Source organism: Dermacentor variabilis, chromosome 2 (genome assembly GCF_050947875.1).
Source record: "Dermacentor variabilis isolate Ectoservices chromosome 2, ASM5094787v1, whole genome shotgun sequence".
NCBI lineage: Eukaryota > Metazoa > Arthropoda > Arachnida > Ixodida > Ixodidae > Dermacentor > Dermacentor variabilis.
Window position 1 is genome coordinate 262,394,078 of NC_134569.1, and position 26,637 is coordinate 262,420,714.

A 26,637-nucleotide genomic window follows, 5' to 3' on the forward strand; every position below is an offset into this window, starting at 1 on the left:
ACACACATCGTCACTACTATAGCCAGAATCATGGCGGTAGTCTCTCACCTGTATTAGGAACAAAAACGGATTCTTTAGGCACATGGTTCCTAAGCTCTCGCCGCGCCCACTGGTCGATTGCCGCTCTTGCGTTGTTTTTATACCATCCGATAGCTGTGACGTAGCGGATGGTGGCGCTCGGTGCCGGTCCAAGTGCGTCGTCCAGCTGCGCAGGCCCGGCGTGTCGTCAGCAGAAAAGCCTGTCGATGTATTGCGCTGGTGGCCGCGCAATTCCGTCAGTTTCCATGCAGCTGGATCGGACTCTGTAGCTGCGGCTGCATCGCTGTAGGTGATGCAAATCAGGGCCTGTATTAGGAACAAAAACGGATTCTTTAGGCACATGGTTCCTAAGCTCTCGCCGCGCCCACTGGTCAATTGCCGCTCTTGCGTTGTTTTTATACCATCCGATAGCTGTGACGTAGCGGATGGTGGCGCTCGGTGCCGGTCCAAGTGCGTCGTCCAGCTGCGCAGGCCCGGCGTGTCGTCAGCAGAAAAGCCTGTCGATGTATTGTGCTGGTGGCCGCGCAATTCCGTCAGTTTCCATGCAGCTGGATCGGACTCTGTAGCTGCGGCTGCATTGCTGTAGGTGATGCAAATCAGGGCCTGTATTAGGAACAAAAACGGATTCTTTAGGCACATGGTTCCTAAGCTCTCGCCGCGCCCACTGCGAGATATGCATCCTTTTCTCTCTTCTCTTCTTGAAGCATGCGGGGTCTGGCTTGTCGTCTCCCTGGGTGATACTTTGCACTCATATGATTGGGGATGGGGGATGTGATGATTTGGGTACTAATGTTGTTAGGTAATAAAAATACCTCCTATTTTGTACACGTCAGTCTTAAGGGGTAACCAACCTGCTGGAGTAGAGCGTACCTTGGTCCATAGAATTTAACCTTTCTCTTTGAGATATTAGCACAGCAGATGCTAGTTTTCCATAGGTGTTGCACAATCTTAGCGCCTCAACTTTTTTAGTGCTAGAGTTGGTGGGTAGTGAAATTGTCATTTAGTATGCTGCTCATGCCATTGTGTTTAATTATAGATGTTTCGGTATTGGTTAGTTTTTGAAATGGGAGACTATATTATTTTGCTGATCCCAAAGACCTGTGCAAGGCGTATGGCCTCTTCCTCCCCAAAGCTTTGCCTTTGTTGCGTGACTCTATGTATCATGAGTACTATGTTCGTGGTCGTGTTTCCAAGTGTTTCAATCGTGTGATCTACTCTGTTGTTTTGTATCCACAGGCTGAGGATTCCTAACATTTGCACTTCTTTGATGGCTTGGCCATAGAACTTGGTGTATTTGGGGGCAGTCCGTGGCTTCTGGAATATTTGGCTTTTAATCTGAGAAATTCAGATTTTTTAAAGTGTGTATCGCATGCCTGCATTTTTTGAAAAATATTCTACCTTGTCGATCGCTCTCTGCAGGATATCTTGCTTTTTGCCAATGGAACTTTTGGAGGCCCATAATGTTATGTTGTTCACATATGTTGCTTGACCCAGCTCGGGTTCCTCCTCTAGCGATAGAGCAAGAGCTCCCGCATCCCTATGCTAAATACTAGTGGGGATAGGATTGAACCTTTTGGGACTCTGCAGTTGCATACTGACATAGATCAGACTGAGCTGGTGCTGACTGTCACCATTCAGTTTGTTAGAAAAGAGGTTATGTAATTGTACATTTCTTTCTCCACATCCAACATTGCATATTTCCTTGAGTATTGTTCCGTGGGATATGGTGCCATAAGCTCTTTTGATGTCCAAGGCTAGGATGAGCCTGTCTGTGCTCCCGTTTGGGGAGTTTAGCGATTCCTCCTTTAGCAGCAGAAAGGCAACCTGGGCTGCTACGTGTGGTCTAAAACCCAACAATGAATTGGGGAAAGGTCGGTGTGTCTGAACATACGAGCCCAATTGTGTTTGTATAACTGACCTGTGCTGCTATGTGCAGTGTCTAAAGCCCAACGCAGAAGGGGTGGTGCGTCTCACTGTAGGAGCCTAATCGTGTTTTAATAACTGTTTGCAAAAGTTTACCCATGCATGAAGTCAGAGGTATGGGTCTGAAGTTTTCTAGGTACTTGGTCTTTCCAGGTTTCGGCATTGATATGATTTCCGTTTTTTTTTTTTTTTTCAATTCATGCGGTACTTCTCCAATGGCCCAATATTTTAATTGAGGAAGTCCGTGTGTTGGAATAGAGTTTCATAGTTCAGATTGTGAACCATTGCATTCGCAATTGGGCCCCTGCCAGAGACCGCATTCTTTTTGAAAGATTGCACAGCTGCATGCACTTCGGCTACAGTTATGGGGCTGCCGAGTTCTGGTTTCTCTGGGGCGTCGTATTTGAGATATGTCCTTTCCTTGACAGGTCCCTCTTTGGGGTGAAGATAAATCTTTGAGTTGAGCAATTTGTGTTTCGTAGGCTCCCCCAAATTCGTTCTCTATATGTTGGAGAATTTTGTTTGTGGCTGTTGGGATGTTAGTCGGATCTAACACACTGCATAATATTGCCCACGTTTTCTTCGTGTGCAAAGTTCCCCAGATGGAAGCACAGAATTGAAGCCAATTTGTTATCTAGTGCTTGAGCATATTCATTAGCTTCTTGGACGAGCTCTGCAATTTGTATCTTTAGTTTTCTGTTATGTCGTGTTTTCCATCATTTGGTGTGCAGTGAGCACCTCTTTTCGGTGTCTGAAGGAACTGTGACATGCAGTGACATGTGACATGTCATTGCTCCCTAAACATGTCGAGCAGCTGTCCTTCCTTCATGACAACATTCATCATCATCATCATCTTGGTTGCACCCACTGCAGGGCAAAGGCCTCTCCCATACTTCTCCAACCACCTCGGTCATGTACTAATCGTGGCCATGTTGGCCCTGCAAACTTCTTAATCTCATCCGCCCACTTAACTTTCTGCCGCCCCCTGCTACGCTTCCCTTCCCTTGGAATCCAGTCCGTAACCCTCAATGACCATCGGTTATCTTCCCTCCTCATTACATGTCCTGCCCATGCCCATTTCTTTTTCTTCATTTCAACTAAGAGGTCATTAACTCGCGTTTGTTCCCTCACCCAATCTGCTTTTTTCTTAACCCTTAACGTTACACCCATCATTCTTCTTTCCGTAGCTTGTTGCGTCGTCCTCAATTTAAGTAGAACCCTTTTCGTAAGCCTCCAGGTTTCTGCCCCGTACGTGAGTACTGGTAAGACACAGCTATTATACACTTTTTTTCTTGAGGAATAATGGCAACCTGTTGTTCATGATCTGAGAATGTCTGCCAAACACACCCCAGCCCATTCTTATTCTTCTGATTATTTCATCTCATGATCCGGATTCGCGGTCACTACCTGTCCTAAGTAGATGTATTCCTTTACCACTTCCAGTGCCTGGTTGCCTATTGTAAATTGCTGTTCTCTTCCGAGACTGTTAAACATTACTTTAGTTTTCTGCAGATTAATTTTTAGACCCACTCTTCTGCTTTGCCCCTCCAGGTCTGTGAGTATGCATTGCAATTTTGTAGGCAACGAACAGTAAGCTGATCGGTCTATAATTTTTCAAGTCTTTGGCGTCCCCTTTCTTATAGATTAGAATTATGTTAGCATTCTTTCAAGATTTCGGTACGCTCGAAGTCATCAGGCATTGCGTATATAGGGTAGACAGTTTTTTTAGAACAATCTGCGCACCATCCTTCAACAGATCTGCTGTTACCTGATCTTCCCCAGCTGCCTTGCCCCTTCGCATAGCTCCTTAGGCTTTCTTGACTTCTTCCAGCGTTACTTGTGGGATTTCAAATTCCTCTAGACTATTCTCTCTTCCATTATCATCGTGGGTGCCACTGGTACTGTATAAATCTCTATGGAACTCCTCAGCCCCTTGAACTATCTCATCCATATTAGTAATGATATTGCCAGCTTTGTCTCTTAACGCGTACATCTGATTCTTGCCTATTCCTAGTTTCTTCTTCACTCCTTTTAGGCTTCCTCCGTTCCTGAGAGCATGTTCAATTCTATCCATATTATATTTTCTTATGTCGGCTGTCTTACGCTTGTTGACTAACTCGGAAAATTTTGCCAGTTCTATTTAGCTGTAGGGTTAGAGGCTTTTGTACATTGGCGTTTCTTAATCAGATCTTTCATCTCCTGCGGTGGCTTACCGGTATCCTGTCTAACGAAGTTACCACCGACTTCTATTGCACACTCCTTAATGATGTTCATAAGATTGTTGTTGATTGCTTCAACACTAAGGTCCTCTTCCTGAGTTAAAGCCAAATACCTGTTCTGTAGCTTGATCCGGAATCCCTCTATTTTCCCTCTAGTGCCCTCCCAAAACTGGTTTTCTTTCATGCCATCCATTACTGTTTAAGATTCCTGTTACCTTGAAGTTCTTGACAATGAATAAAACCGCATGCTAGGCATTTAAAATCTATGCGATCACTTTGTGAAATGATGCCAACTTAACGATGCGGCCAAACCTGCTAAAATATGCATCTCAGTCTAGCCAACACAGTTGAAGCATGCTGGATCTATGCCATCTACTTTCCGAGATCGCGATCCTGCGGGATACCGTGACAATGATGATGCCGTTGACAGCAGGACAGTAGATCTGGTGTCCACTAGTAGTGGCTCGCGGCAATCAACCAGCACGCAAATGGCCTCCGAGATTGCAGTGGAACCATTCCAATCTTGAAGGACATGCACGTGCGTACATATACATGTGAGTCTCCAATGTGGGGGTGCAGGCCTTATACAAGGGCAGGCCTTACACGAGTAATTAGGTATTTATTTTCCCCGTCACCTGTCGAGTTGTTAAACAGGCTACCAAGTGATGTCATAAATAAACAACAATAAACACCATAGATTAGTTTGTTGAGTGGGCGTCGCAACAGCAGTGCACGCACAATGTTCAATCGTTGCCTATTTTTTATGCAGTGTCTGGCTTTCATCACTGTACTCGTCCCTAAGTTCTATGTGCCCTGCCCCTTTGATGCACCACTGGCCACCATTATGTCACCTGTCTCGCACATGCTCGAATGGGGCCCGACCAACTTGTGCGTGGACTGCTGTCTCCCACGTGGATGATAGTTCTGGCTTATCTGCTATCACATTTCTGGCCCCTACGCAGCATAGCGCCTTCATCATCTCGTTGGATCCACCAATCATATTGGATTCTTCGCCTGTGATGTCAACGGTTGAAGCTAGAAAAGCAGCACCGGTGCCTCGGATCTTCAGTGGGCATCAGGACAGCAGCACATGCACAATGTTCAACCGTTGCCTATTTTTCATGCAGGTATGCTATCTTGAAAATGCACATTCTTTTCATTCCGATGATCGCATTTTGCTGCGGTTTCCACACCCACACCATCACAGCTTTGTTTTCGTCTTTGTATGCTCAACTTATGTATTGTGCGAATAGTCTATCTTTAAGCGGAGATGTTGAACTGAACTCTGGCCCCAAGAATAATTCACAAGGAACCGGACCAGCTACCCAATTAGCCGGTTAAGTGTTGCTTTGATGAAACTTCTGAAAATAACAATGATGAACCCTTGGTTGCCAAAATGTTTAATAAACTGCTTTCAGGAGAGGAAAAAATGGCTCTTGACATCTCTGCTCTTCGTCAGACTGTCAGTTCTCGGTTTCAAAACTTAGAGTCTCAGACTGCTGCTTTCGAATCCTTGTCGCCTAACACAGATGCCGCGGTAGATTTTCAATCTACAGTCGCCGACCGATTTTCCGGACTCCAAAAATTCGGACCATAGACCATAGACCATAATGTATAACAACTGCCGAATATTCCGACACCTTGCAACCTCTCGTCTGATTTTTCAGACTCTCCTTGAACCAACTTGGTCGAGAGCACCGTGCACCGACTCTGACCGGTGCATGGTTCGACTTGCTGAACGCCATTTTTGTTTTGAACGGAGCTTCCTTGCTGCCCCACGAAGTGGCGCTACTGGAAATCCCCGCTCATCATCATCGTTTCTGCCTGGTTCGATAGAGTGGCTCTGCAGCAGTTCCGGTTTCAGCTTATTAAGCCATGTCAAGACAATCCAGCAGCTGACTTGTTTCTTCGCGCACGACCCTGCGAGCAGGCCGCGTTTTTTCGTTTGTGTGACTGGTGTCGGCACGGTGGTGTTTGCTTTGTGTGCTGAGTCGAGGTTTCGGTGATCCAACGCGGCATACAGAAACATCGCATCAAGTCTCTAATGGCGCCGACAGTGCCCGCGCAGGCTGCGCTGCGGAATGCCGGCAAGCGGGTGCCGGGAGGCCTAAGATTTGTCGCCTTCCGATGTGCTCCCTACCGACGCGGAAAATGTTCTGCCGAGACTTGCGCAGTGGTTGCATTGCCATTCCGGATACCGTCTCATTGACAGTTTCACAGGTGGTGACACTGCTGTACTGACATGCGCAGAACTCGACGACGGCGAGATCATTCGCCAGGTTTCTGCTGCACCGCCGGACGATGACCGAGTCGAAAGTTGACGCACCATGTGCTACGCTGCCGTCGCATGCGGATCATGTACACGGTCGTCCACTTCCAATTTGAACACGGCTCCGGGTGGCCGGCGAGGCTGGCGCTCCGCGGAGCGCCGCTCGTGGCGCCGGGGTAACTAACGCGCCGGCGCACTGGCAGCCACAAGCATGGCCGCAGCCGCGTAGTCTGCTACAGCGCGCCTGCACTAGTGTGTGCTGGCGGCTGAGGCCACGCTTGTGGCTGCCAGTGCGCCGGCGCGTTAGTTACCCCGGCGCCCACGAGCGGCGCTCCGCGGAGCGCCGGCGCCGGCCTCGCCGGCCACCCGGAGCTGTGTTCAAATTGGAAGTGGACGACCGTGTACAAGCAGTGACTGTGCTTTCAGCCGCCTATAGTGACCGTACGACCCTCTCCGAGATTCAGGCTTATCTGATTGCGCGTAAACAGAACAGCGTGCAACGGCGCATTCACGATTTCTTCAAGCCTACTGCCGAGCCCGAATAAGTGCATGGAAATAAAGGATTTCATTTCATTTTTTCTTAATCTGCTTTTTCGGACACCTGTTTATTCGGAAATTTCCGCAGTCCCCGTGAGGTCCGAATAAACGGTCGGCGACTGTAATGTCATCGTTTACTCAGACAGTTGATTCTCTGTTGGCAAAAGTGACCACTTTGGAAAGAACTTTTTCGAGTAATGAAATCAAGGTGACTGCCCTGGTTACAAAGATGACTTCTCTTGAATCTTCTCAGTCTTCTAAACCTAGTGTTATTATCACTCCCCCTGCTGAGTCTTCCCATGCATCCTTGTAACATGGTTAACAAACATGCTGATAAGAATGATGATCTTGCAAACCATTTGTGCAGAAATAATCTTACCCCATTTCGACTTCCTAAACAACCTGAAGAAAGCAATAGTTTACTGCTAAACAGCATTGCTGCATTTTCACGGAAAACTACAGATCAGTTGTCCCAAGATTGAAAGATGTCACAGAATTGGAATACTCCAGCAGAGTCATACATATCCGGTCATTGTTAAGTTGCTTGACTTTCGCGATAAGATTGAAGTATTAAGGAATGGTCACAAACTTAAGAACTTGGACACATGCATTGGTGAAGATTTTTCCGCTTGTGTACAATCCCTTCGCAGGAAACTGTGGGATGCCACTACCTGCCACAGGAAAATGGTTACGCTGTGCACATAAGGTTTGATCATGTGTTCACCGACAATGTCCACTATGACTGGGATCACAAAACTAATGCCCCTATTACGGCTTCAACTCATTCTTCTTATACTTCCCCCAAGTCTGCTTCGGATGGTACATAGTGGCGTCAGAAAAAGCGGCATGATGACCTTAAAATTATGAACAGGAATGCCCGAAGACTAATTCATAAACTTCCTGACTTTGGCTCCTTGACTGCTTCTAATGCTCCTCATATTATCGGTGTTAACAAGACATGGTTACACCATGACATTTTCAATGCTTAAGTTACTCTACCTGGCTTTACCGTTGTTAGCTGCGATAGAACACACAAAAGAGGTGATGGTGTAGCTCTATTCTTGCAGTCTGATCTTACCTTTTCGACTGTTTGTGGTCCTAATAAAGTTGAATCTGTGGTCTAAAGTGTCAGTTCCCAGATAGTCACAAACATCCAATAGATGTACTGGATTGATCCAAACATCCAGCAAAATATGGGATGTCTCATGCAGATAAACCTAAGGGACGCACAATGGCATCAAAGCCTTGGATTTCCACTGAACATCCACTTAGTTCATTCATCAGACATAAGGCAGACAAAATTTTGGATGTCCATGAAATGTCTCCAAAAACAGTACTTCAGACATACATTGCACGAAGTTTTAGATGTCCATGGAAAATCCGTAATGATTGTACATTAAACATACACTGTACGGCCTCCAAAACTTTCGCATTGTATACGCTGTTCTATGATTTTGACTTGGACGATTCTACGCAGTTGGTGCCTGTAGTTGGTGCAACTATATTGCACTGTATCATCAGTTCAGATGTAATCGATGTCCATAAGACATCTAATTCTTTTGCTGGACATCAATCAATCGTTGCTACTTTATAAAATGGATGTTTGCACATGAAATGTACATTCTTTAAGTACAATAAAATGCACAAGCAGTGGGCAAAGTGAAAGAAGAATGTATGTGTGCCCAAAGCTTTCGTGTTGCAGATCCTGAGTTTTGTAGACTTCTTTGTTTCCAACTTTAGAAAAGTAATCGAAAAGCAAGGTACAGTATATTCAGCAATTAACTTATATATAGCAGAAAAAAAGCGCATGAAAATCATACGAAGGGCTCTGCTTTTCGTTAAGCACCACCACACATTTTAAAACAGTGACACACCTCACGTGTACAAGTTATTGCGTCGCCTCTGACACTAGGAGCCCACGTGCGTCGAACGCAAAGAGCCAGAAGCATGCCATAAATGTTGCATTAAATGAAAAATGATGTTTAAGGACGTTAGAAAAGTTAGATGATTTAAACAGGTTTTACGTAGCATCACTGTTTAATTATCAATTAGTCTCACAGTTGCATTGCCTGTCATACATCACCATAAGCACAGCCATTGCAATGGCGCAGCAAGCAAGCGTATGCGCCCATGTGCGAGCTTGTGTTTCGGTGCTGGCACTGAGCCATGCTCCTCTATGCCGTGCTCCCACAAGGGCTGCAGAACATGACAAGATAGCGCCAACCTTTCCTTTCTCACAACGAACCACTTTTAAGTTGTGGTACTGATGCTGCTACACTTCATTTCGTATTCTCGCCATGTCTGCAGTGGTGTCCAGTCGTCAGCAGGCATATGCTTTTCAAGGTAAGTCGGCGGTTTGTTTTTGTACTTTCTTCTCTTTTATGCCGGCAAGGAGTGCTTAGCACGGGACGGAAGAGCTGATGCACAATGCAAACACACAATGGTTTTGGCGGTACCCCTCAAGGCATGCCGGCGGTGTTTCTTGCCGAAATAGTATTAAACTGAGCCAATTGGTGCATGGCTAAAATGAGTTTGAACAGCTGAACTGCAACCCAAATCAAATGGCGAGAGACAAGCGATGTTCTTGTCTGTCTCCCTTTGTCCTGTGTTTCAGTTCTGCTTCTCATACTCGTTTTGACCTTTCTTGTACAGTGCTTCTCGTGGTCCGCAGATTTTGTGAACAACGTCCCAATGGTTTCAGTGGTTCTGGCACACATTTCTGATAGTGGTGCTTGATGTTGTGAGGTAGGCACCATCCACGCATTGCTTTTGTTGTGTCTGCTGGTGGAGGTCTTTTGTAGTAAGTGCCGTCTGTAGAGCTAAGTGATCTTTCGTGTGCTTTGTTGCTCCTCTGTATTGTTACGTGTGGAAAAACACAGATGAAAGAGGCTATATACAGGGTATTTACACTGGAGCCAGACACCACCAGGCCGACACTCGCCCGCGCCAAGGGCACAGACCCACTTCGTCGTCATTCTCGCGGCGGCTCGTCTCTTGAGCATTGCTCGATGATATCGTAATACTACCCTCCGGCGGCAAAAGTGCTGCCACAGTGCTGTTAAATATCCAAGGCGCGTGGAGAGTTGTAGGGTTTGAGTCGGGTGACGTGGACAATGTCACTGGTTGTCACAGCGGAGGACGTAGTGGGCGTGGCCAGAGCGATTTCGTAGGTGACATCGGTTACATGGCCAAGTACGCGATATGGGCCTGTGTAGTAGGAAAGCAGTTTTTCACAAAGGCCAACTTTACGCGATGGTGACCAAAGCAACACGAGGGTGCCAGGAGCAAAATGGACATCACGGTGACGGAGGTCGTAGCATTGCTTTTGTTTGCCTTGAGAGACTTGTAGACGAGTGTGCGCAAGTTGGCGAGCATGGTCAGCATGGGCGATAGCATCACAGGCATAAGCGCTAGTTGAAGCTGTGGTGGACGAAAGCACGGTGTCCAGTGGTAGCGTCAGTTCACGGCCATACAAGAGGCAAAAAGGCGAAAAGCCAGCAGTTTCGAGAAGGGAAGAGTTATACACAAATGTAATGTAAGGTAGAGCCTGGTCCCAGACACGGTGGTCGTCTGAAACGTATTTAGATAGCATGTCTGTAAGGGTGCGGTTCAAACGCTCAGAGAGGCCGTTCGTTTGAGGGTAGTAGGAGATGGTAAATTTATGCTGTATTGAGCAGGCATGCATGATGTCATCAATTACTTTGGCTAAGAACGTACGGCCACGGTCTGTTAGCAATTGACGCGGAGCACCATGAATCAAAATGATATCATGCAGGAGGAAGTCCGCAACATCAGTTGCGCAACTGGTCGGAAGAGCGCGGGTTACGGCGTAGCGGGTCACGTAGTCCGCCACGACTACAACCCACTTGTTTCCTGATGTAGATTCCGGAAATGGGCCGAGAAGGTCTAAGCCGACACAATGAAAGGGTTCAGCAGGGATGTCGAGCGGCTGCAGGTAACCAGCGGGGGGCTGGGAAGGCTTCTTGCATTGTTGGCAAAGTTCGCAAGCGGCAACGTAACATCGTACGGAACGGGCAAGGCCCGGCCAGAAAAAACGGCGACGTACACGGTCATAGGTTCGAGATACGCCGAGGTGTCCTGCCATTGGTGCGTCGTGGAGCTCTTCTAGAACGGTTGAGCGGAGGTGTTTAGGTATGACAAGTAGGAACTCAGAGCCGTCCGGATGAAGGTTACGACAGTACAGAGTACCGTCACAGAGGACGAAGAGGCGTAGAGTGGCGTCGGCCGAAGTGTTCAAAACGGTCGATGAGTGCTCTGATGTAGGTGTCACGACGTTGCTCGTCAGCGAAATGAAGCAGCTGCGACACAAAGAACACACAAGCAGCACTGGTAATATTGGAGGAGTCAGGGTCGTCAACAGGGTAACGCGACAAGCTGTCAGCGTCTTGGTGCAGGCGACCAGACTTGTAGACCACGGAATACAATTCTTGTAGCCTCAAAGCCCCTCGACCAAACTGGCCTGTAGCATCTCTTAGCGAAGAGAGCCAGCAGAGAGCATGATGGTCAGTGACTACGGAAAAAGGGCGACCGTAAAAGTAAGGACGGAACTACGCAACCGCCCAGACAACAGCAAGACATTCTCGTTCCGTAACGGAATAGTTACGCTCCGATAGTGCTAGGAGGCGGCTTGCATAAGCAATAACGCGATCCTGGCCACGCTGACGCTGGGCTAAGACGGCACCTACGCCATGACCGCTGGCATCTGTACGCAATTCTGTAGGGGCATCAGGGTTGAAGTGGGCGAGAATGGGTGGTGAGGTTAGAAGAGTGACGAGACGAGAGAAGGTGGCGGCCTCTCCAGTGCCCCACGAGAATTGTACGCCTTTCTTCAAAAGATCAGTTAGGGGTCTAGCAACTGTCGCAAAATCTGGAACAAAACGACGAAAGTACGAGCATAGCCCTACAAAACTTCGAACGTCTGCGGCTGTCTTCGGAACCAGAAACTCTCTGACAGCGCGAGTTTTGTCGGGATCAGGCTGTACACTGGAAGCGTCAACGAGATGGCCCAGAAGAGTAATTTTTCGGTGGCCAAAACGACATTTGGATGAGTTAAGTTGCAGCTTCGCCTTTCGAAATACATCAAGTATAGTTGTGAGACGTTCAAGGTGAGTCTCGAACATGGGCGAGAAGATGATGACGTCGTCGAGGTAGCACAGGCATGTGGGCGATTTCAAACCTTGGAGCAAGGAGTCCATCATACGCTCTAAGGTGGCAGGGGCGTTGCATAATCCAAACGGCATTACTTTAAATTGGTATAGGCCATCAGGTGTGATGAACGCGGTTTTTTCTCTGTGCATATCGTCAACAGCAATCTGCCAGTATCCCGAACGAAGATCAATAGACGAGAAATAGCTGGAACCGTACAGGCAGTCAAGGACGTCGTCTATACGTGAGAGCGGGTAGACGTCCTTCTTAGTAATGTTGTTCAGATGACGGTAGTCTACACAGAAGCGCCACGTGCCGTCCTTCTTCTTAACCAACACCACAGGTGACGCCCAGGGACTCGAAGAAGGCTCAATGATGTTTTTATCGAGCATTTTGTTAACTTCGTTTTGAATTACTCGGCGTTCCGACGCAGAAACTCAATACGGTCGTCGGTGAATAGGCGTAGCATTGCCAATAAGAATCCAATGCTTGACCGCTAGCGTCTGGCCTAAAGGGCGATCGTCGATGTCAAAAATATCTCGGTAGGACGATAATACTTGGCAATGCTCTTCAGCCTGTGCCGAGGACAGGTCCGTCGCAACCATTTTCTTTATATTGGGATTGGCACCCGAGGCTGGCGCGAGGGGCCTGCTGAGCTCGCGAGAATCATCGGTCGATAACGCTGCCACGTATTGGTCGCCAAGACAATCAACGGTGGCAAGGCAATTACCTTGTGGTAGAATTTGCTTTGCCAATCCACAGTTACAGACAGGCATGTGAGTGTGGTTCGCAGTAATATTAAGCATACTGTGAGGCACTGTAACGTCATACCTTAGTGGAATGTCGGGCAGAGGAGTGACGAGGTACTCACCATCAGGAACTGGTCGGAAAGACAACAGTTAAAAGTAGGCTATTGACTTTGGCTGCAGGCGAAGAAAGCCAGGGGGACGTAAGCGGCAGTGGGGTGCGTCAGAAGGTTCTGCGAGCATCGGCAAGTCAAGGCGAAGGGTACTGGAAGAGCAGTCAATAAGAGCAGAATGCGCGGCGAGAAAATCGAGGCCGAGAATGAGGTCGTGGGGGCAATGAGCAATCATGGTGAAGAGGACAGGAGTGTGGCAGCTGATGATGCTGACACGTGCCATATACATGCCGATGATAGGCACAGTACCACCATCCGCAACGCGGACGACGCGTGCCGACACTGGGGTGAGGAGCTTGTTCAGTCGTCGTCAGAAGGCAGCACTCATAATAGAAAGATGCGCACCTGTATCGATGAGTGCCGTGACAGGATAGCCATCAACGTCAACGTCAAGAAGGTTTTGGTTCGTGTGTAACGTGAGCAGAGGATTTGAGGGCAGGGTGGACAACGCAGCTTCCCCTCCAGAAGCTGCAGTGCCTAGTTTTCCGGCTGTATCCGGGAGGCGATAGGCGATGGAGAGAAGCGACGGGGATGGGGCGAACGAGACTGATGGCGTCAAAGTGAGGGAGAGCGGCTGTAGCGAAGGTTCGGGGCAGGAGCATCAGCGGCAATGGGTTCATGGCGGGTGGCATAGGGAACAGAAGGTCCAAAGGGGTGGGAATTAGCGGCGGTGTATATCCGAGGAGGTTGTGGCCATCGGTTGCGGCAGTGACGAACGACATGGCCGATGCGACAGCAGTGGAAGCAGATCGGCCAGACATCAGGGGTACGCCGTTCGGACGGGTTGCGGCGAGATGTGGCAGAAAAGGACTGCCGGGGACGAGGACGGCTGCTAGAGAACTGGGGAACCGTAGGTGGAGATGATGAACACACGGAAGTGAGACCCATGTTCTCAAATTCCTGTCTGACGATAGCCTGAATCGGCGCAATCGTGGTTGCTGGTGGATCGGGAGGCGTCGCGGAGAAAGCTGGCAAACAGGCGGCTTCGAGCTCGCGGCGAACAATACAGGTTACATCGTCACAGGGGGTGGTCTGATGTGGTCGACTCTCACATGTTGACGTAGCAGCAGTGTTGGGTAGCCGCGTGATGTGATGTGTGATATGGCGGCTCTTAGCTTGTTCAAGGCGACGGCATTCTTTGATGATGGCGTTGATAGTCGAGGTGTGACCGAAAACAAGCAAATTGAAAGCATCGTCGGCGATGTCTTTTAGCACATGCGACACTTTATCTGCCTCAGACATCGTATCGTCAGCTTTGCGGCAGAGAGCCAAGACGTCGAGGATGTAGGAAACGTACGGCTCTGCAGATGTCTGAACATGAGACGCAAGAGCCTTTCTCGCGGCAGCCTGTCACCCAATGGGGTCGCCAAACAGTTCCCTGAGCTTTTCTTTGAAATTGTCCCAACTGTTTATCTCGTCGTCATGCGTTTGGTGCCACACGCGTGGGGTGCCGCCGAGATAAAAGATGACATTGGCGAGCATGATCGTTGGATCCCACCTGTTATTAGCACTGGCGTGTTCATAGAGCTTGATCCATTCGTCAACATCCTCTCCCTCCAGGCCAGAGAACACACCAGGGTCGCGATGTTGGGCAACCATGATGATTGGAGCAGTCGGACATGCTGAAGCCGGTACAGAGGCAGTCTCGTCACCGGGAGGCATGGTGACAAGCTCGATGTGCCGACCGCGACGGAGTTCCGTGATGAGGACGGGGATCACTGACCTCCACCAGAATGTTACGTGTGGAAAGGCACAGATGAAAGAGGCTATATACAGGCTATTTACACTGGAGCCATACCGCCAGGCCGACACTCGCTCGGGCCAAGGGCACAGACCCCATTTATCGTCGTTCTCGCGGTGGCTTGTCCCTTGAGCATCGCTCGATGATATCGTAATAGTATGTTTACATAACTCCTGTGTTTGGCGTGCAGTATTACGTGTTTGTATCATTTGTGGGCACAAACCACATACTTTCACGTGTTCTTGAGCAGCCAATCCTTTTGCAAATTATATAAAGCTTCGCTGTGCTCTACTGCTTGCAAGGACAAATTTCATTGTAAGTGGTACTATTTAAGCAGATGCCTCAGCAGAGGCTATGATAAAGGAGATGCTATAACTGCGGATTTATACTCTGGGATTTTAACCTAATCACTGAATTTAGAGAAGCGGAAAACCAGTTACTTTAGGTGTCGCTACTTTGTATGTCTTACCCCCGCATTCAGAGAAGTGCCTTAACTTCAAGCCCATGCTTGATTTGGTCGAGATAAAGCCCAACGCGAACCCACCAAAGAAAAGGCAACAAGCGTTTTGGGCACATTCACGCCTGTCGTTCTAGTGACAAAGCCAAGCATGGGCTTCAAGTCAGGGCGCATATCTGAATGCAGAGTAAGTAACATAATAAGCTATGTGTTTGCTTAGTTGTAAAGATTCTGTCCTCTTTTTCACGTTTAGAATACTCAAGCCAGCCAGGCAGTGAGAGAGTGATCTTCCGAGTACGATTCACCCTCCAGCCCCACATGGCATCGTACGATGTGCCTACAGGAGTGCTGACAAGTTTTCTCCCTATTTTGAAACAGGTAGCAATCTAACTTATAATCATGGCAATGATTCAAGTCAAGTTTATTGCAACAGTCATGTTAAAGTTACATGGTAATAGTATTACAGCAGGAGGTCCCACAGTTCTGAAAATACTGCCAGGGAGACCTCCTATGACTACATAAACAGGGTTAGTATACAAAAACAGCAAAGAAATACGGTCATGTGAACAATAAGAATAATTAGGTAAGTTGATTATCAACAACATAAAATTGGATACATATGTTATTTGTAATGCTAATTATAGAAAAATAAACATGAGAAATAGTCGGAAGCGTGTGAAGCAGCAGAATAACAAATATTAACAGAAATAATTCAGCCATCATGATAGACCAAACTGGCTTCACTATCAGTAATATTAATTACTTATACAAAAACAAAAGGTATACAGCAAAATGACATACATATTGATAGTTAATAAAGACATTAAGATGAGTCGGTTAATTCCTGAATGAAATATTGCTTGGTGCGTGCGGAGAATGTATGAACGCTGTGTGATGATTTTATTTTGAAAGGTAATTAATTCCATATTGCCACGCCAGAGAAGAGGGCTGTGAACTTGCCGTAATTCGTTCTTGCAGCAGGTAAAAGAAGATTATTGCACAGGCAAAACCAGGCACTGTTGTTGTTAGTAATGTGTTTAGGATCAATACATTCAATAAAGATGTCGTGTGTGGTGAGCCTAGATGCAATTATGAATAGTTTCTGATGGAATAGTTGTCATAACGGGAGAATGTTATGTTTATGAAACAATGACCTGCAGGACAAATCAAATGGGCTGGAAGTCTTTAGCCTCATAGCTTGTTTTTGAAGTCGCTGCAGACATTCAATATGCGTAGAATACGTATTGGCCCATGACGATACACAATACGAAAGGTGGCTATGAATATAAGCAAAATGCAAAGATCATACAATGTGAGGTGGAAAATAAGTTCTTGTCTTAACGATAATGTGGATGCCAAATGCAATCTTTTTCACAAGTGGTCGGGCGTGTCCATGAAATTTTAGTTCAGTATTTAAGATGACACCGAGGAACTGCGCTTCGTTCGAAACCTGTGTGTCGTAATCACCAATGTGGACTGAAGGTGGGATGTCGATTGCATTTCGTTGGAAATGGAACACCACAAATGTAGTTTTAGTGGGATTAATGTGCAGACAATTATTTTGGAACCATGAAGTAATATTGTTTAGGTCAGTGTTAAGGTTAGACTGGAGTGTGGCAATTGATTCACTGGATGTAAAGATGGTCGTGTCATCAGCGTAAGTATGCACTTGGTCTTAGCAAGAATAGTGGGTAGGTCATTAATAAACATCAAAAATAAAAGTGGGCCTAAAATTGATCCTCGTGTGACTCCTACGTTAATTAGCTTGGTTGATGAGAGATGGCTGTTAACTTGCACCATTTGTGACCAGTTACTCAAGTAGTCTCTAATAAAGTTTAATGGAGGAGCAGATATACAGTAAAACCTCGTTAATTCGAAGTCCCGCGTAATTCGAAGATTTTCGGCGGTCCCAACGGTTTGCATGCAAATTTTGAAAGACAATTTGAACAGCCAGTGTGCACATATCCGGATAATACGACAGTTTAAACCATGGCCTCCGTGATCCGCAACAAAAAGAGTGTGTCAGTCTCTCAGGCTAGTATAGTTGCCGGAGTGGCAGCCAGGCGGCATTTTAAATCAACTTTCTGTCAGTGTCGGTGTAGGTGTTGTCGGAAGTCATCGGAGGCAAAGGAGGTCGCCGAAGGTGTTGGGTGGATGCCGCGAACGCTCCTGTGTCTAGGTTTCAGCGACTTCGTTCGTAGCTAAGTACTCTTTTTTCTTTTTATTAGCTGATGTTTTTGAAGTGTTTTCTTTTGCATGGAGCAGGAGCGCAAATTTTGAATTCGTGGTAAGAGTGGTAAACGTACCGGCTTTGTCTAGGTCTGGCGGTTTCCCTCGTTAGGCCTAGGTGCTAGGCGGGACCTATTTGATAGGCTTTTTTAACTATCTCAGCTAGCTCTTCGAAGTGATTTCGCGGATTTGCTCGTTGAGCCTAAGGACGTAGGCCTAGCGATGAAACCAAAGAAAGGGAAGGCCGCGGGGGACGCAGAGCAAGCGCAGTGTGACGAGTGCCTGCGCTGGTGCTACCTCGACGAGACCAGTTTCTAGAGCTTAGCAGACGCGGAGGAGTCTAGCTTTACGTGCAGGCTGTGCAAAGGGGTCAGGGAAGCAGTCCAAAAACTGGAAGGAAAATGGACAGCCAAGTTCAAAGAGCTGAAAGCAGACCTGAGGGAGGAGCGGGAGAAGCGGGCAGCACTGCAGGCGAAAGTCGCCGAGGGGCGCCAGCGAGCGCGGGGAGAGGAGGGAAACAAGCTAACCCCAAGGAATGAGCTCGTAGCCAATGATAAGAGGCAGCATAACCTGGAAGTTAGGAGGGAGGGAAGAATGCCCTTGTACTTATCGGTGGTGATTCAAATATGAGGAGGTGCAAAAGAGCTATAATGGAGCGTGCAAAGGGTGATAAGCGGGTAGCAGTCGGGAGGTTCCCAGGCAGGACAATTTTATTTATTTCATCATTCATTAGTACAGAAGGAGGTCCCGTAGTTGCAAGAACTGTCAGGGGGACCTCCTATTAGTAATTTAACATTGCATGAATTAATACATTATGGCAGCATAGCAGCGACAGACGTAAGAAAACACGAAGTTAATGAAAAAATAAACAAATACAAAAAGTTGCTTACAATAATTGAAGTTCAAAACACAAGCAAATGAAACCGATACAGCGTATGAATAAATAAATATGTAGTAATGGACACGTTATGGACACATAGGAATGACACATGTCAAAGAACACGAGGTTAATGTAACAGATAATTAGAAACAAATATATGCTTACAATACGCAAAGTACAAACGTTATATAGACTATGCGACAAAAAATTTAAGATGCCTAAGAAAGAAGAAAAAAGAAGACAAAGGAAGATATAGAATAACAAATAAATAAAAGCTGTCGATACAATAGGTAAATACAGAACCATTGAAAACTGGTAAATAGATTTGTAGACAATATATACTTATATTAATGAATCAGTAGCCAGTAGTGTCGTTAGTAAATATTTCTTCGTATCTCTCCTGAATGTTAATGTTGTGCGGCAGGCTTTAATATGGGGTGGTAGTTTGTTCCAGTATTTAATGGCCGTAAAAAGGGAAGTAAACATTCCATAATTAGTGTTTATTCGAGGGAGTAAAAAATTGTTGTTAGAGGAAAACCTCGTATTGTTAGTGTTGGTAAGAGCAGAGTTATTAAATGCATCTAAAATTATTTCATGATTTAGTGTGCGGTATATTAGTAAAACCAATTTGAGCTGGAGCATGTAACGTAATGGTAGTATTTTTAAGGAACTGAAAATTGGTACTGCATGTGACATGTAACTCGAGAAATTGATGATCCTCAAGGCTTGGTTTTGTAAATGTTGTAGATGTATTATGTGCGAGCTATATTTTTTTCCCCAAACTGAGATGCAGTATTGCAGGTGACAATGAATAAATGCGTAATAAAGTGAAGTTCTAACGTTTTGTGGAAAATACGAGCGCGTTAGGATTAGTACTCTTATTCCAAAGGCAATTTTTTTTGAGACCATGTCAGCATGCAAGTTAAACTTAAGTTGGGGGTCAAGTTTGATGCCAAGGAAGACAACTTCATGTGAAGGTGAGAGAACATGATTTTGTAAGACGAGCGGGGGCGCGGGCGCGATGACGCGTTTATGTGTATGAAAAAGCATAAACTGAGTTTTCGAAGGGTTTATGTGAAGTTTGTTACTTGTGCAGCACGCAGATAAGTTGCTTAGGTCAGAATTTAGTCGTTTTATTACAGTATTAATGCATTTGCTATTAGTAAATATAGTCGTGTCGTCAGCATATAGTATAGATGAAGTACTGGTTAAACAGTGAGGAAGATCATTAATGTACACCAGGAAAAGTAAAGGGCCTAAAAGTGAGCCTTGTGGGACACCCTTAGTGACTGATTTAGTATGTGAAAGTGAACCTCCGAAATTTAGAACTTGGGTTCTGTTAGCCAAATAACTGTGGATGAGCTGGGCCACGAATGCCCAGAGCTTCTAACTTGTAAGAAAGGATGTTATGACAGATGGTGCCAAATGCTTTACTGAAGTCAACGAAAACTGAACCAACAATATGGGAGTTGTCAAGGGCATGTTTTATTTTGTCAGTGAATGATGTTATAGCTGTTTCAGTCGAATAACCTTTACGAAACCCATGTTGTTCAGGCGAGAGAAGATTAAATTTGTGAAAGTAGTTTGTTAAGTGGGTTACAAGTAGTTTCTCAATGACTTTGCTAAAAAAAGATGGAATGCAGATAGGATGGTAGTTTGAAATTAATTCTTTGTTACCTTTATTTAATATAGGAGTTATTTTACCGTGCTTTAATTCGTCGGGGAAAACGCCTGTTATGAACATGCAGTTAAATATGTGCGCGAGTACATCGGCGATATGAGATGATACTAATTTGATTTTAGAAGGTTGTAAATTATCAAGGCCGGCACCTGTAGTTCGTAAACTAGCGATTGAATCGGATACTTCTTTGGGTGATGTAGGGAACAAGTAAAATGAATAAGGTGTTTGCCTGAGTACTGGCTGTGGTATACTGTGTAGTGAATGATCATGTGTAGGACAGAAAAAAGTATTGAGTTCATTTGCGATATCAGTGGCTTCCGTTACTACCCTTGTTCCTGTATTAAGTTGGCTCAATGCGTGGTTTGGTGAAGACAGATGAAGAAAGGACCTAATGGTATCCCAGGCTTTGCGGGTGTTATTTCTGTGTTTAACAATCGTTTTCTCAAAGTAGGAACGCTTGGCTTCTTTCAAGAGTCTGGTAAGTGTGTTAGAATAAGTTATGTACCGCGACTTTAAAGTTACATTAAAAGGTTGGCGTTTAAATTTTTTTATGGAGGTTATCACGTTTTTTAATACTTTTTAAGAGGGATCCTGTTATCCATGGGTTTCTAGGGGTGGAGAACCAGTGAGTATTTTGTGTTAGGCTAGTACATTCCGAGTACACGCTTTTAACTTTGTTGTTAAATTGTTCGAATGCCAGGATTGTGTCTGTTACCGAAAGAATCGGGTTCCAGTCGATTTCAGCAATTTGACTAATGAACTTAGTGGCGTGAAAGTTCGCCGTTTTTATGTTTCGTTGGTATGGTGTGTTAATAGACTTTAGTAGAACGAATACGGGATAGTGGTCTGTAATGGGAACAATGACTATGCCCGCACATTGCTCTAGGTGTAAGTTTGATAATACATGATCTATCAAAGAGTGAGATCCAGACGGAGGACATCTTGTGGGTACGGTTATTAATGAATCTAGGCCATATCCCACATAGCAGTTGGTATAATTAGAGCAATGACTATCATTGGGGTTAGTAATATCTATGTTTATGTCACCGAGGATGACAACATTTTTGTTTTCGTTTGCAATGATGTTCAAGATAGCATCTAGTTGAGAACAAAAGCTTGCAGAGCAAGATGATGGGGAACGGTATATACTGATCCAATTATTGTGTTTCTACTGTTAGCTGAAAGAGAAGATTTATCGAATTCCAAAAATACAGATTCAACGTTAGGGCAAGAGAAAGATAGATCATGGCGATGGTGATATGGATGATTATCTTGGACAAGCATTGCTGAACCACCATACCGAACATCCTTACGGACACATACTTCCATTGTGTATCCGGGTATACCAAATAGCTTGCTATCAGCGTTTGTCAACCATACTTCTGAGAGGCAAATGATAGTGAAAGGGTTATTTAGATTAGAAAGGAAATCTATCATGTTATCATAGTTCTTTGAGAGGCTATGTATGTTGAAGTGTATCAGGGATTTATGGGTGAGCCTGCTGTTATTTAGGGAACGTTTTAGTTCTTCTGAAGAAAAATACATTGTTTGGAATATTTATTTGATTAGATATAAAAATGGAAGGCTTGGACAGCTACGAGGCGATTAGCGAAAGGTCGCGTGTGCTAGAAATAATGTACACGCGGCCTCCTTCTGTCTTTCGTGCTTTGATGTGGCAGTTGTCCGCCCATAGAAATTTCCAGTTGTGCTGCTTTTTCAGTTCGAGGGCTTGAGCAAACAGACGTTTGTTGTCTTGTGTTAAGTGGTCGTTAATAAAGACCTCGGCCTCTGCAGACGAAGGCAAGCCGAGAGTAGTAGTGTTTAGTCGTGCTTTTCGGCCCTTATTTATGAAATCAGTCTTCTTAGTGCGGGAACAGAAGTGTGCAATTATATGTTTACCCTTCTTCGCAGGGACGCGGTGAACAATGTCTATGTCAGATGGTGCCACAGGGCAGCCAATCTTGACGCAGATTTTTTGGAGAACAGCGACACAATTCTCGCCCTGTGTGGACGGCACACCCCTGATCTCGACATTGTTTGTACGAGAATACTGCTCGAGGTCCGCTACCCTTCTAGCCAGCTTTTCGTTTTCCTTTGCAAGTGTTTTGTTCTCTGCATTCACAGGGTCACATTTCCCTCTCGATTCTTCGTACAGATGGTTCATCATGCGCAAACTTTCATGCATTTCTGCGATTTCTTTCCGAAGGGCGTCAACATCGCGAGCAAGTTCTGCATTACTGGGCATTGCTAAAAAACCGTGGGAGTAACTTTGGCAGCAGCAGGCGTGACAAAAGTTAAGAACAGAATGGTAAATGTCGTATAAAAGCGAAGACTAACCTGCGTAACCAAAAAGTACTGCTTAGTGGTGTGTCCTTGTTGCCACGGCTGCTGCTGCCAAGTTAAGCGCAGGACCAGACGGATCCCTTTTTTGTAGTGCTGGTGGCACCACGGAGCAGTCAAGTTCAGTGGTAGCGTTGCGAGATGTCACCAGTTGGCCACGGTGATATCGACTGGCGGGGATGGTGGGCGTGAAGTCCACGTGCCAAGATAGCCATATGCTTGTCAGCACAACGGCGGTAGAAATCAATGCTTGCCGATTACTGTGCTCCGATCTGCGTAACCAAAAAGTACTGCTTAGTGGTGTGTCCTTGTTGCCACGGCTGCTGCTGCCAAGTGAAGCGCAGGACCAGACAGATCCCTTTTTTGTAGTGCTGGTGGCACCACGGAGCGGTCCAGTTCAGTGGTAGCGTTGCAAGATGTCACCAGGTGGCCACAGTGATATCGACTGGTGGGGATGGTGGGCGTGAAGTCCACATGCCAAGATAGCCATATGCTTGTCAGCACAACGGCGGTAGGAATCAATGCTTGCCGATTACTGTGCTCCGATATGCGTAACCAAAAAGTACTGCTTAGTGGTGTGTCCTCGTTGCCACGGCTGCTGCTGCCAAGTGCCAATGGATGCAGTACTGAGAGAAACAAAAAGCCAGCTTTCTGAGAATGTTGCAGAGCGCAATTTGGCAGTGGTAGCGGCGGGGCTAAATGATGTCTTGAATGGTGAAGCCGCAAAAGTAGTGGAAAGATCGGAGGGAGTTGACGATTTAAGGGCGATAGCACAGCAAGTCCAGATCGTGGTATGCACAGTGCCGGAGGTGCAAGGAAGGAACGGAGAAATTGCCAAGGACGTTGTGGCTGTTAATCGTGAGATAAGAAAGCTAAGCCAGGAGAAAGGATTTGAAGTGGCAGACATAAACAGAGAAGTGCATAGAGCAGGCTTTGGCGGAGGCTTTACAAGAGATGGCATCCACTTTAATGGAAGGCTAGGAGTCGAGATCGGCTGGCACCTGGCAGGTCGGGCAGTAGCTCTTTTAGGGGGTCCACTGCGCCTCAGGGCATAGGGGTAGGTAGAAACAGTGTAGAAAGTGCAGCAATAGAGGCTGACGCCAATAAAATGGCCACTAGGAGGTCCAGAAAGAAAACTACAAATAAATTTAACACCAGGATCAGGTACATAAACAGGCAAGGCGGTAGAAAGAGAGCGAGGTGGTTAGAAATAGAACAGCAGTTAAAGGACGAAGAAGTAGGTGTATACGCGCTATGCGAAACACATCTCAGGGATCTAGAAGACCCACCGTTTATTGAAGGCTACGTCTGGGAAGGGAGCAATAGAACAACGGAGAAGAAGGGGGGAGGAGTAGGTATGCTCATACACCAAGGAACAAATTGGCAAAGAATAAAGTTAACTTGCAAAGAACATGTCTGGGTATCAGGTACAATTGCCGCTAAAAAGGCATGGCTAGGAGTAGTTTATTTAGCGACAGGGGACAAATGCAGGCAAGAGAACAAAGATCTAGTGAAGTGTCTCGATGACGATATAAAGCAGTTTGGAGAAGGTGCCGATATTTGTCTGCTGGGTGACATGAATGGCCACATCGAGGATCTGGATGGATACACAGATTGTAATGGCGAGTTGATGCTAGACTTCTGTGAGCAACACAACCTAGTTATAGTAAATAGAGAAACTAAGTGTGAGGGACAAATCACGTGGGAGTCCCGTAACAGACAAACGACCATTGACTACTGCTTAAAGTCTCAGGGGTTGTATAGCAAGCTCGCAATAATGGAAATAGACGAAGAGGGGAAGTACAGCCTCGGAAGTGATCATAAGCGTATTGGTCTACAGTTGGGAGCCCTACTCAAAAGAGAAATGCAAGGAAGTCAGAAAGAGTATGCAAAATTAAATGACGAACAAATGGCGCAAATAGCGGCTGGCATAGAGGAAACAATAGAGAAACATCCCATGGAAAGGTGGGATTATAATCAATTAGAACTACTCATTAGTACAAAAATAAAAGAAGTAAAAGGAGTAAGCCGCTGGAGAGGAAAGGGGAAGCCACGAAGTTGGTGGAATAAGGAAATTAGAGAGGCCATCGAACAACGACGGTGGGCATCTCGGGAACACAGAGAAGCAAAGAGGGCGCAGCTATCTGAAGAGGAAATAGGCCAAAAATGGGAATATTATCGACAAAAGAAACAACAAGTGCAGGTCCTCATCCAGGCTAAAATAAAGCAGTCCTCTGATCGCTGGCTGGCTGAAGTTCGCGATGCAACTAAAGGGGGGTCAAGAAAATTCTGGAACCATATAAGCTGGCTGGGTAAAGCTAATCACAGAAAAGAGGAACAGATTCACAATGTCGAAGGAAATTGTTTAGAAGGAGATGACGCTGTGAACTACATTGGTTCAGTTATAGCAGAGTCATTTAGGAAGGACGATAGGGTAATCGCCCCAAATGAGGGAGCAACACAGAATAGCATAATAGAAAGCAGCTTAGAACTGACCAATCTTAACTGGAAAAAGGCGGAAGCAAATGTTCCAAAATGCACGTCCACGGGGATAAACGAAATTCCAATCAAGTCAATTAATGAATTTGGCCCAAGAAGCAAGGAAACGCTGATAAAAGCATTGGAGGCAGTCATAACAAATAAGCAAATTCTGCACAGCTGGAAACAGAGTAAAATGAATTTGATTTATAAAGGGAAAGGTGATAAGAAGAACATAAAATCCTTCCGACCAATTACGGTAACATCAGTTGTATATAGGCTGGCGATGCAGGCGGTGAAATTAAAAATGCAGTCATGGGTAGAAAGTAATAGAATAGTCGGAGAACTTCAGAACGGTTTCAGAAGTGGTAGGCGCTTAGATGATAGCCTGTTCGTGCTTACCCAGTGCATAGAAATAGCTAAGGCGGAAAATAGACCTCTGTATTTAGCATTCCTGAACACAAGTGGTGCATACGACAATGTGAACAGGGAACTCCTGTGGAACATATTAAAAGCTGAAGGTATCGGTCATGAGGTAATTGATTTTCTACAGGAAATATATCGAGAAAATAATGTTGAAATAACATGGGAAGGAATTAAGAGTACGACAACTGTCGAGGTTCCCAAAGGATTAAGACAAGGTTGTCCTCTATCACCGCTGCTGTTCATGCTTTATATGATAAGCATGGAAAGAAGGTTACAACGAAGCAATCTAGGGTATAATCTGTCGTACAGATTAGGCGAAAAGGTTGTGGAGCAACGACTACCGGGTTTAATGTATGCGGACGATATTGTACTGTTAGCAGATAGCCAGGAAGATTTGCAAACTCTGGTTAATTACTGTGGAGACGAAGGAGACAGTTTAGGTTTCAGTTTTAGTGCAGCTAAGTCCGGTGGGATGTTTTTCAACGATACAACTGATCAGGAACTTACAATACAAGGCCATGAAATACCACGAGTGGCCGAATACAAATATCTCGGGGTATGGATAAACAAAGGGCAGATGTACACGGAAAAGCACGAACAGTCTCTCATAGCAAAAGAGCGAAGAGATGCGGGGATAATGAAACATAGGGCATTGAGGGGGTACAACAGGTATGAGGTACTGAGAGCTATTTGGAAGAGTGTAATGGTGCCGGGGCTTACTTTCGGGAATGCGGTCCTGTGTTTAAGGGCAGAGGTTCAGTCGAGACTAGAAGTAAATCAGAGAGCTGTGGCAAGGTTAGCACTAGGTGCCCACGGGAAAACCACAAACGAAGCAGTATAGGGGGATATGGGTTGGGCATCGTTCGAAGCACGGGAAGCTCAGAGTAAAATCCTATACGAAAAACGCCTGAGGAAATTGGACGATAACAGGTGGGCATCTAAGGTATTAAATACCTATACAGAAAGAGCGTTGACTCACAATGGCGGAAAAGAACTAGGAAGCTAGCCAGTAAGTATGTCAGACACGAGGACAAAGAAAGACAGAGCATTAAACGACAGGTTAAAAACGCAGAAGGTAAAAATTGGATAAATTCAATGGAAAAGAAGCATAGTGTGGAACTATATCGATACTGGAAACAGCAGATCGGGAAGGAAGCATTTTATGATAACTCAAGAGGCAGTGCCCTACTCTTTGAAGCTAGATCAGGATGTCTTCGAACGCGGAGTTATAAAAAGAAATTTAACGAAGAAGAAGACACATGTACTGTGTGTGGTAAATATGTAGAAACAATGGAACACCTCATACTAAAATGTGATGGTACCAAGCCCGATG

The 26,637-nt window shown here is 45.8% G+C and overlaps 1 protein-coding gene across 4 annotated transcripts in view; it reads right to left on the reverse strand.

Annotated features, from left to right (window-relative positions):
- LOC142573280 (heparan-sulfate 6-O-sulfotransferase 3-B-like) overlaps positions 1-26,637 on the reverse strand; it is a 260,976-nt gene that overhangs the window by 92,679 nt on the left and 141,660 nt on the right. The window contains exon 4 of one of the 4 annotated variants that reach the window (XM_075682916.1): positions 4,588-4,703. The exons of the other annotated variants lie outside the window; for them this stretch is intronic. Coding sequence (XP_075539031.1) covers positions 4,655-4,703 — 49 coding nt within the window. The 3' untranslated portion in view covers positions 4,588-4,654. Of the gene's footprint in view, positions 1-4,587; positions 4,704-26,637 lie in introns of those variants that run through there. 4 annotated transcript variants of the gene reach the window in all.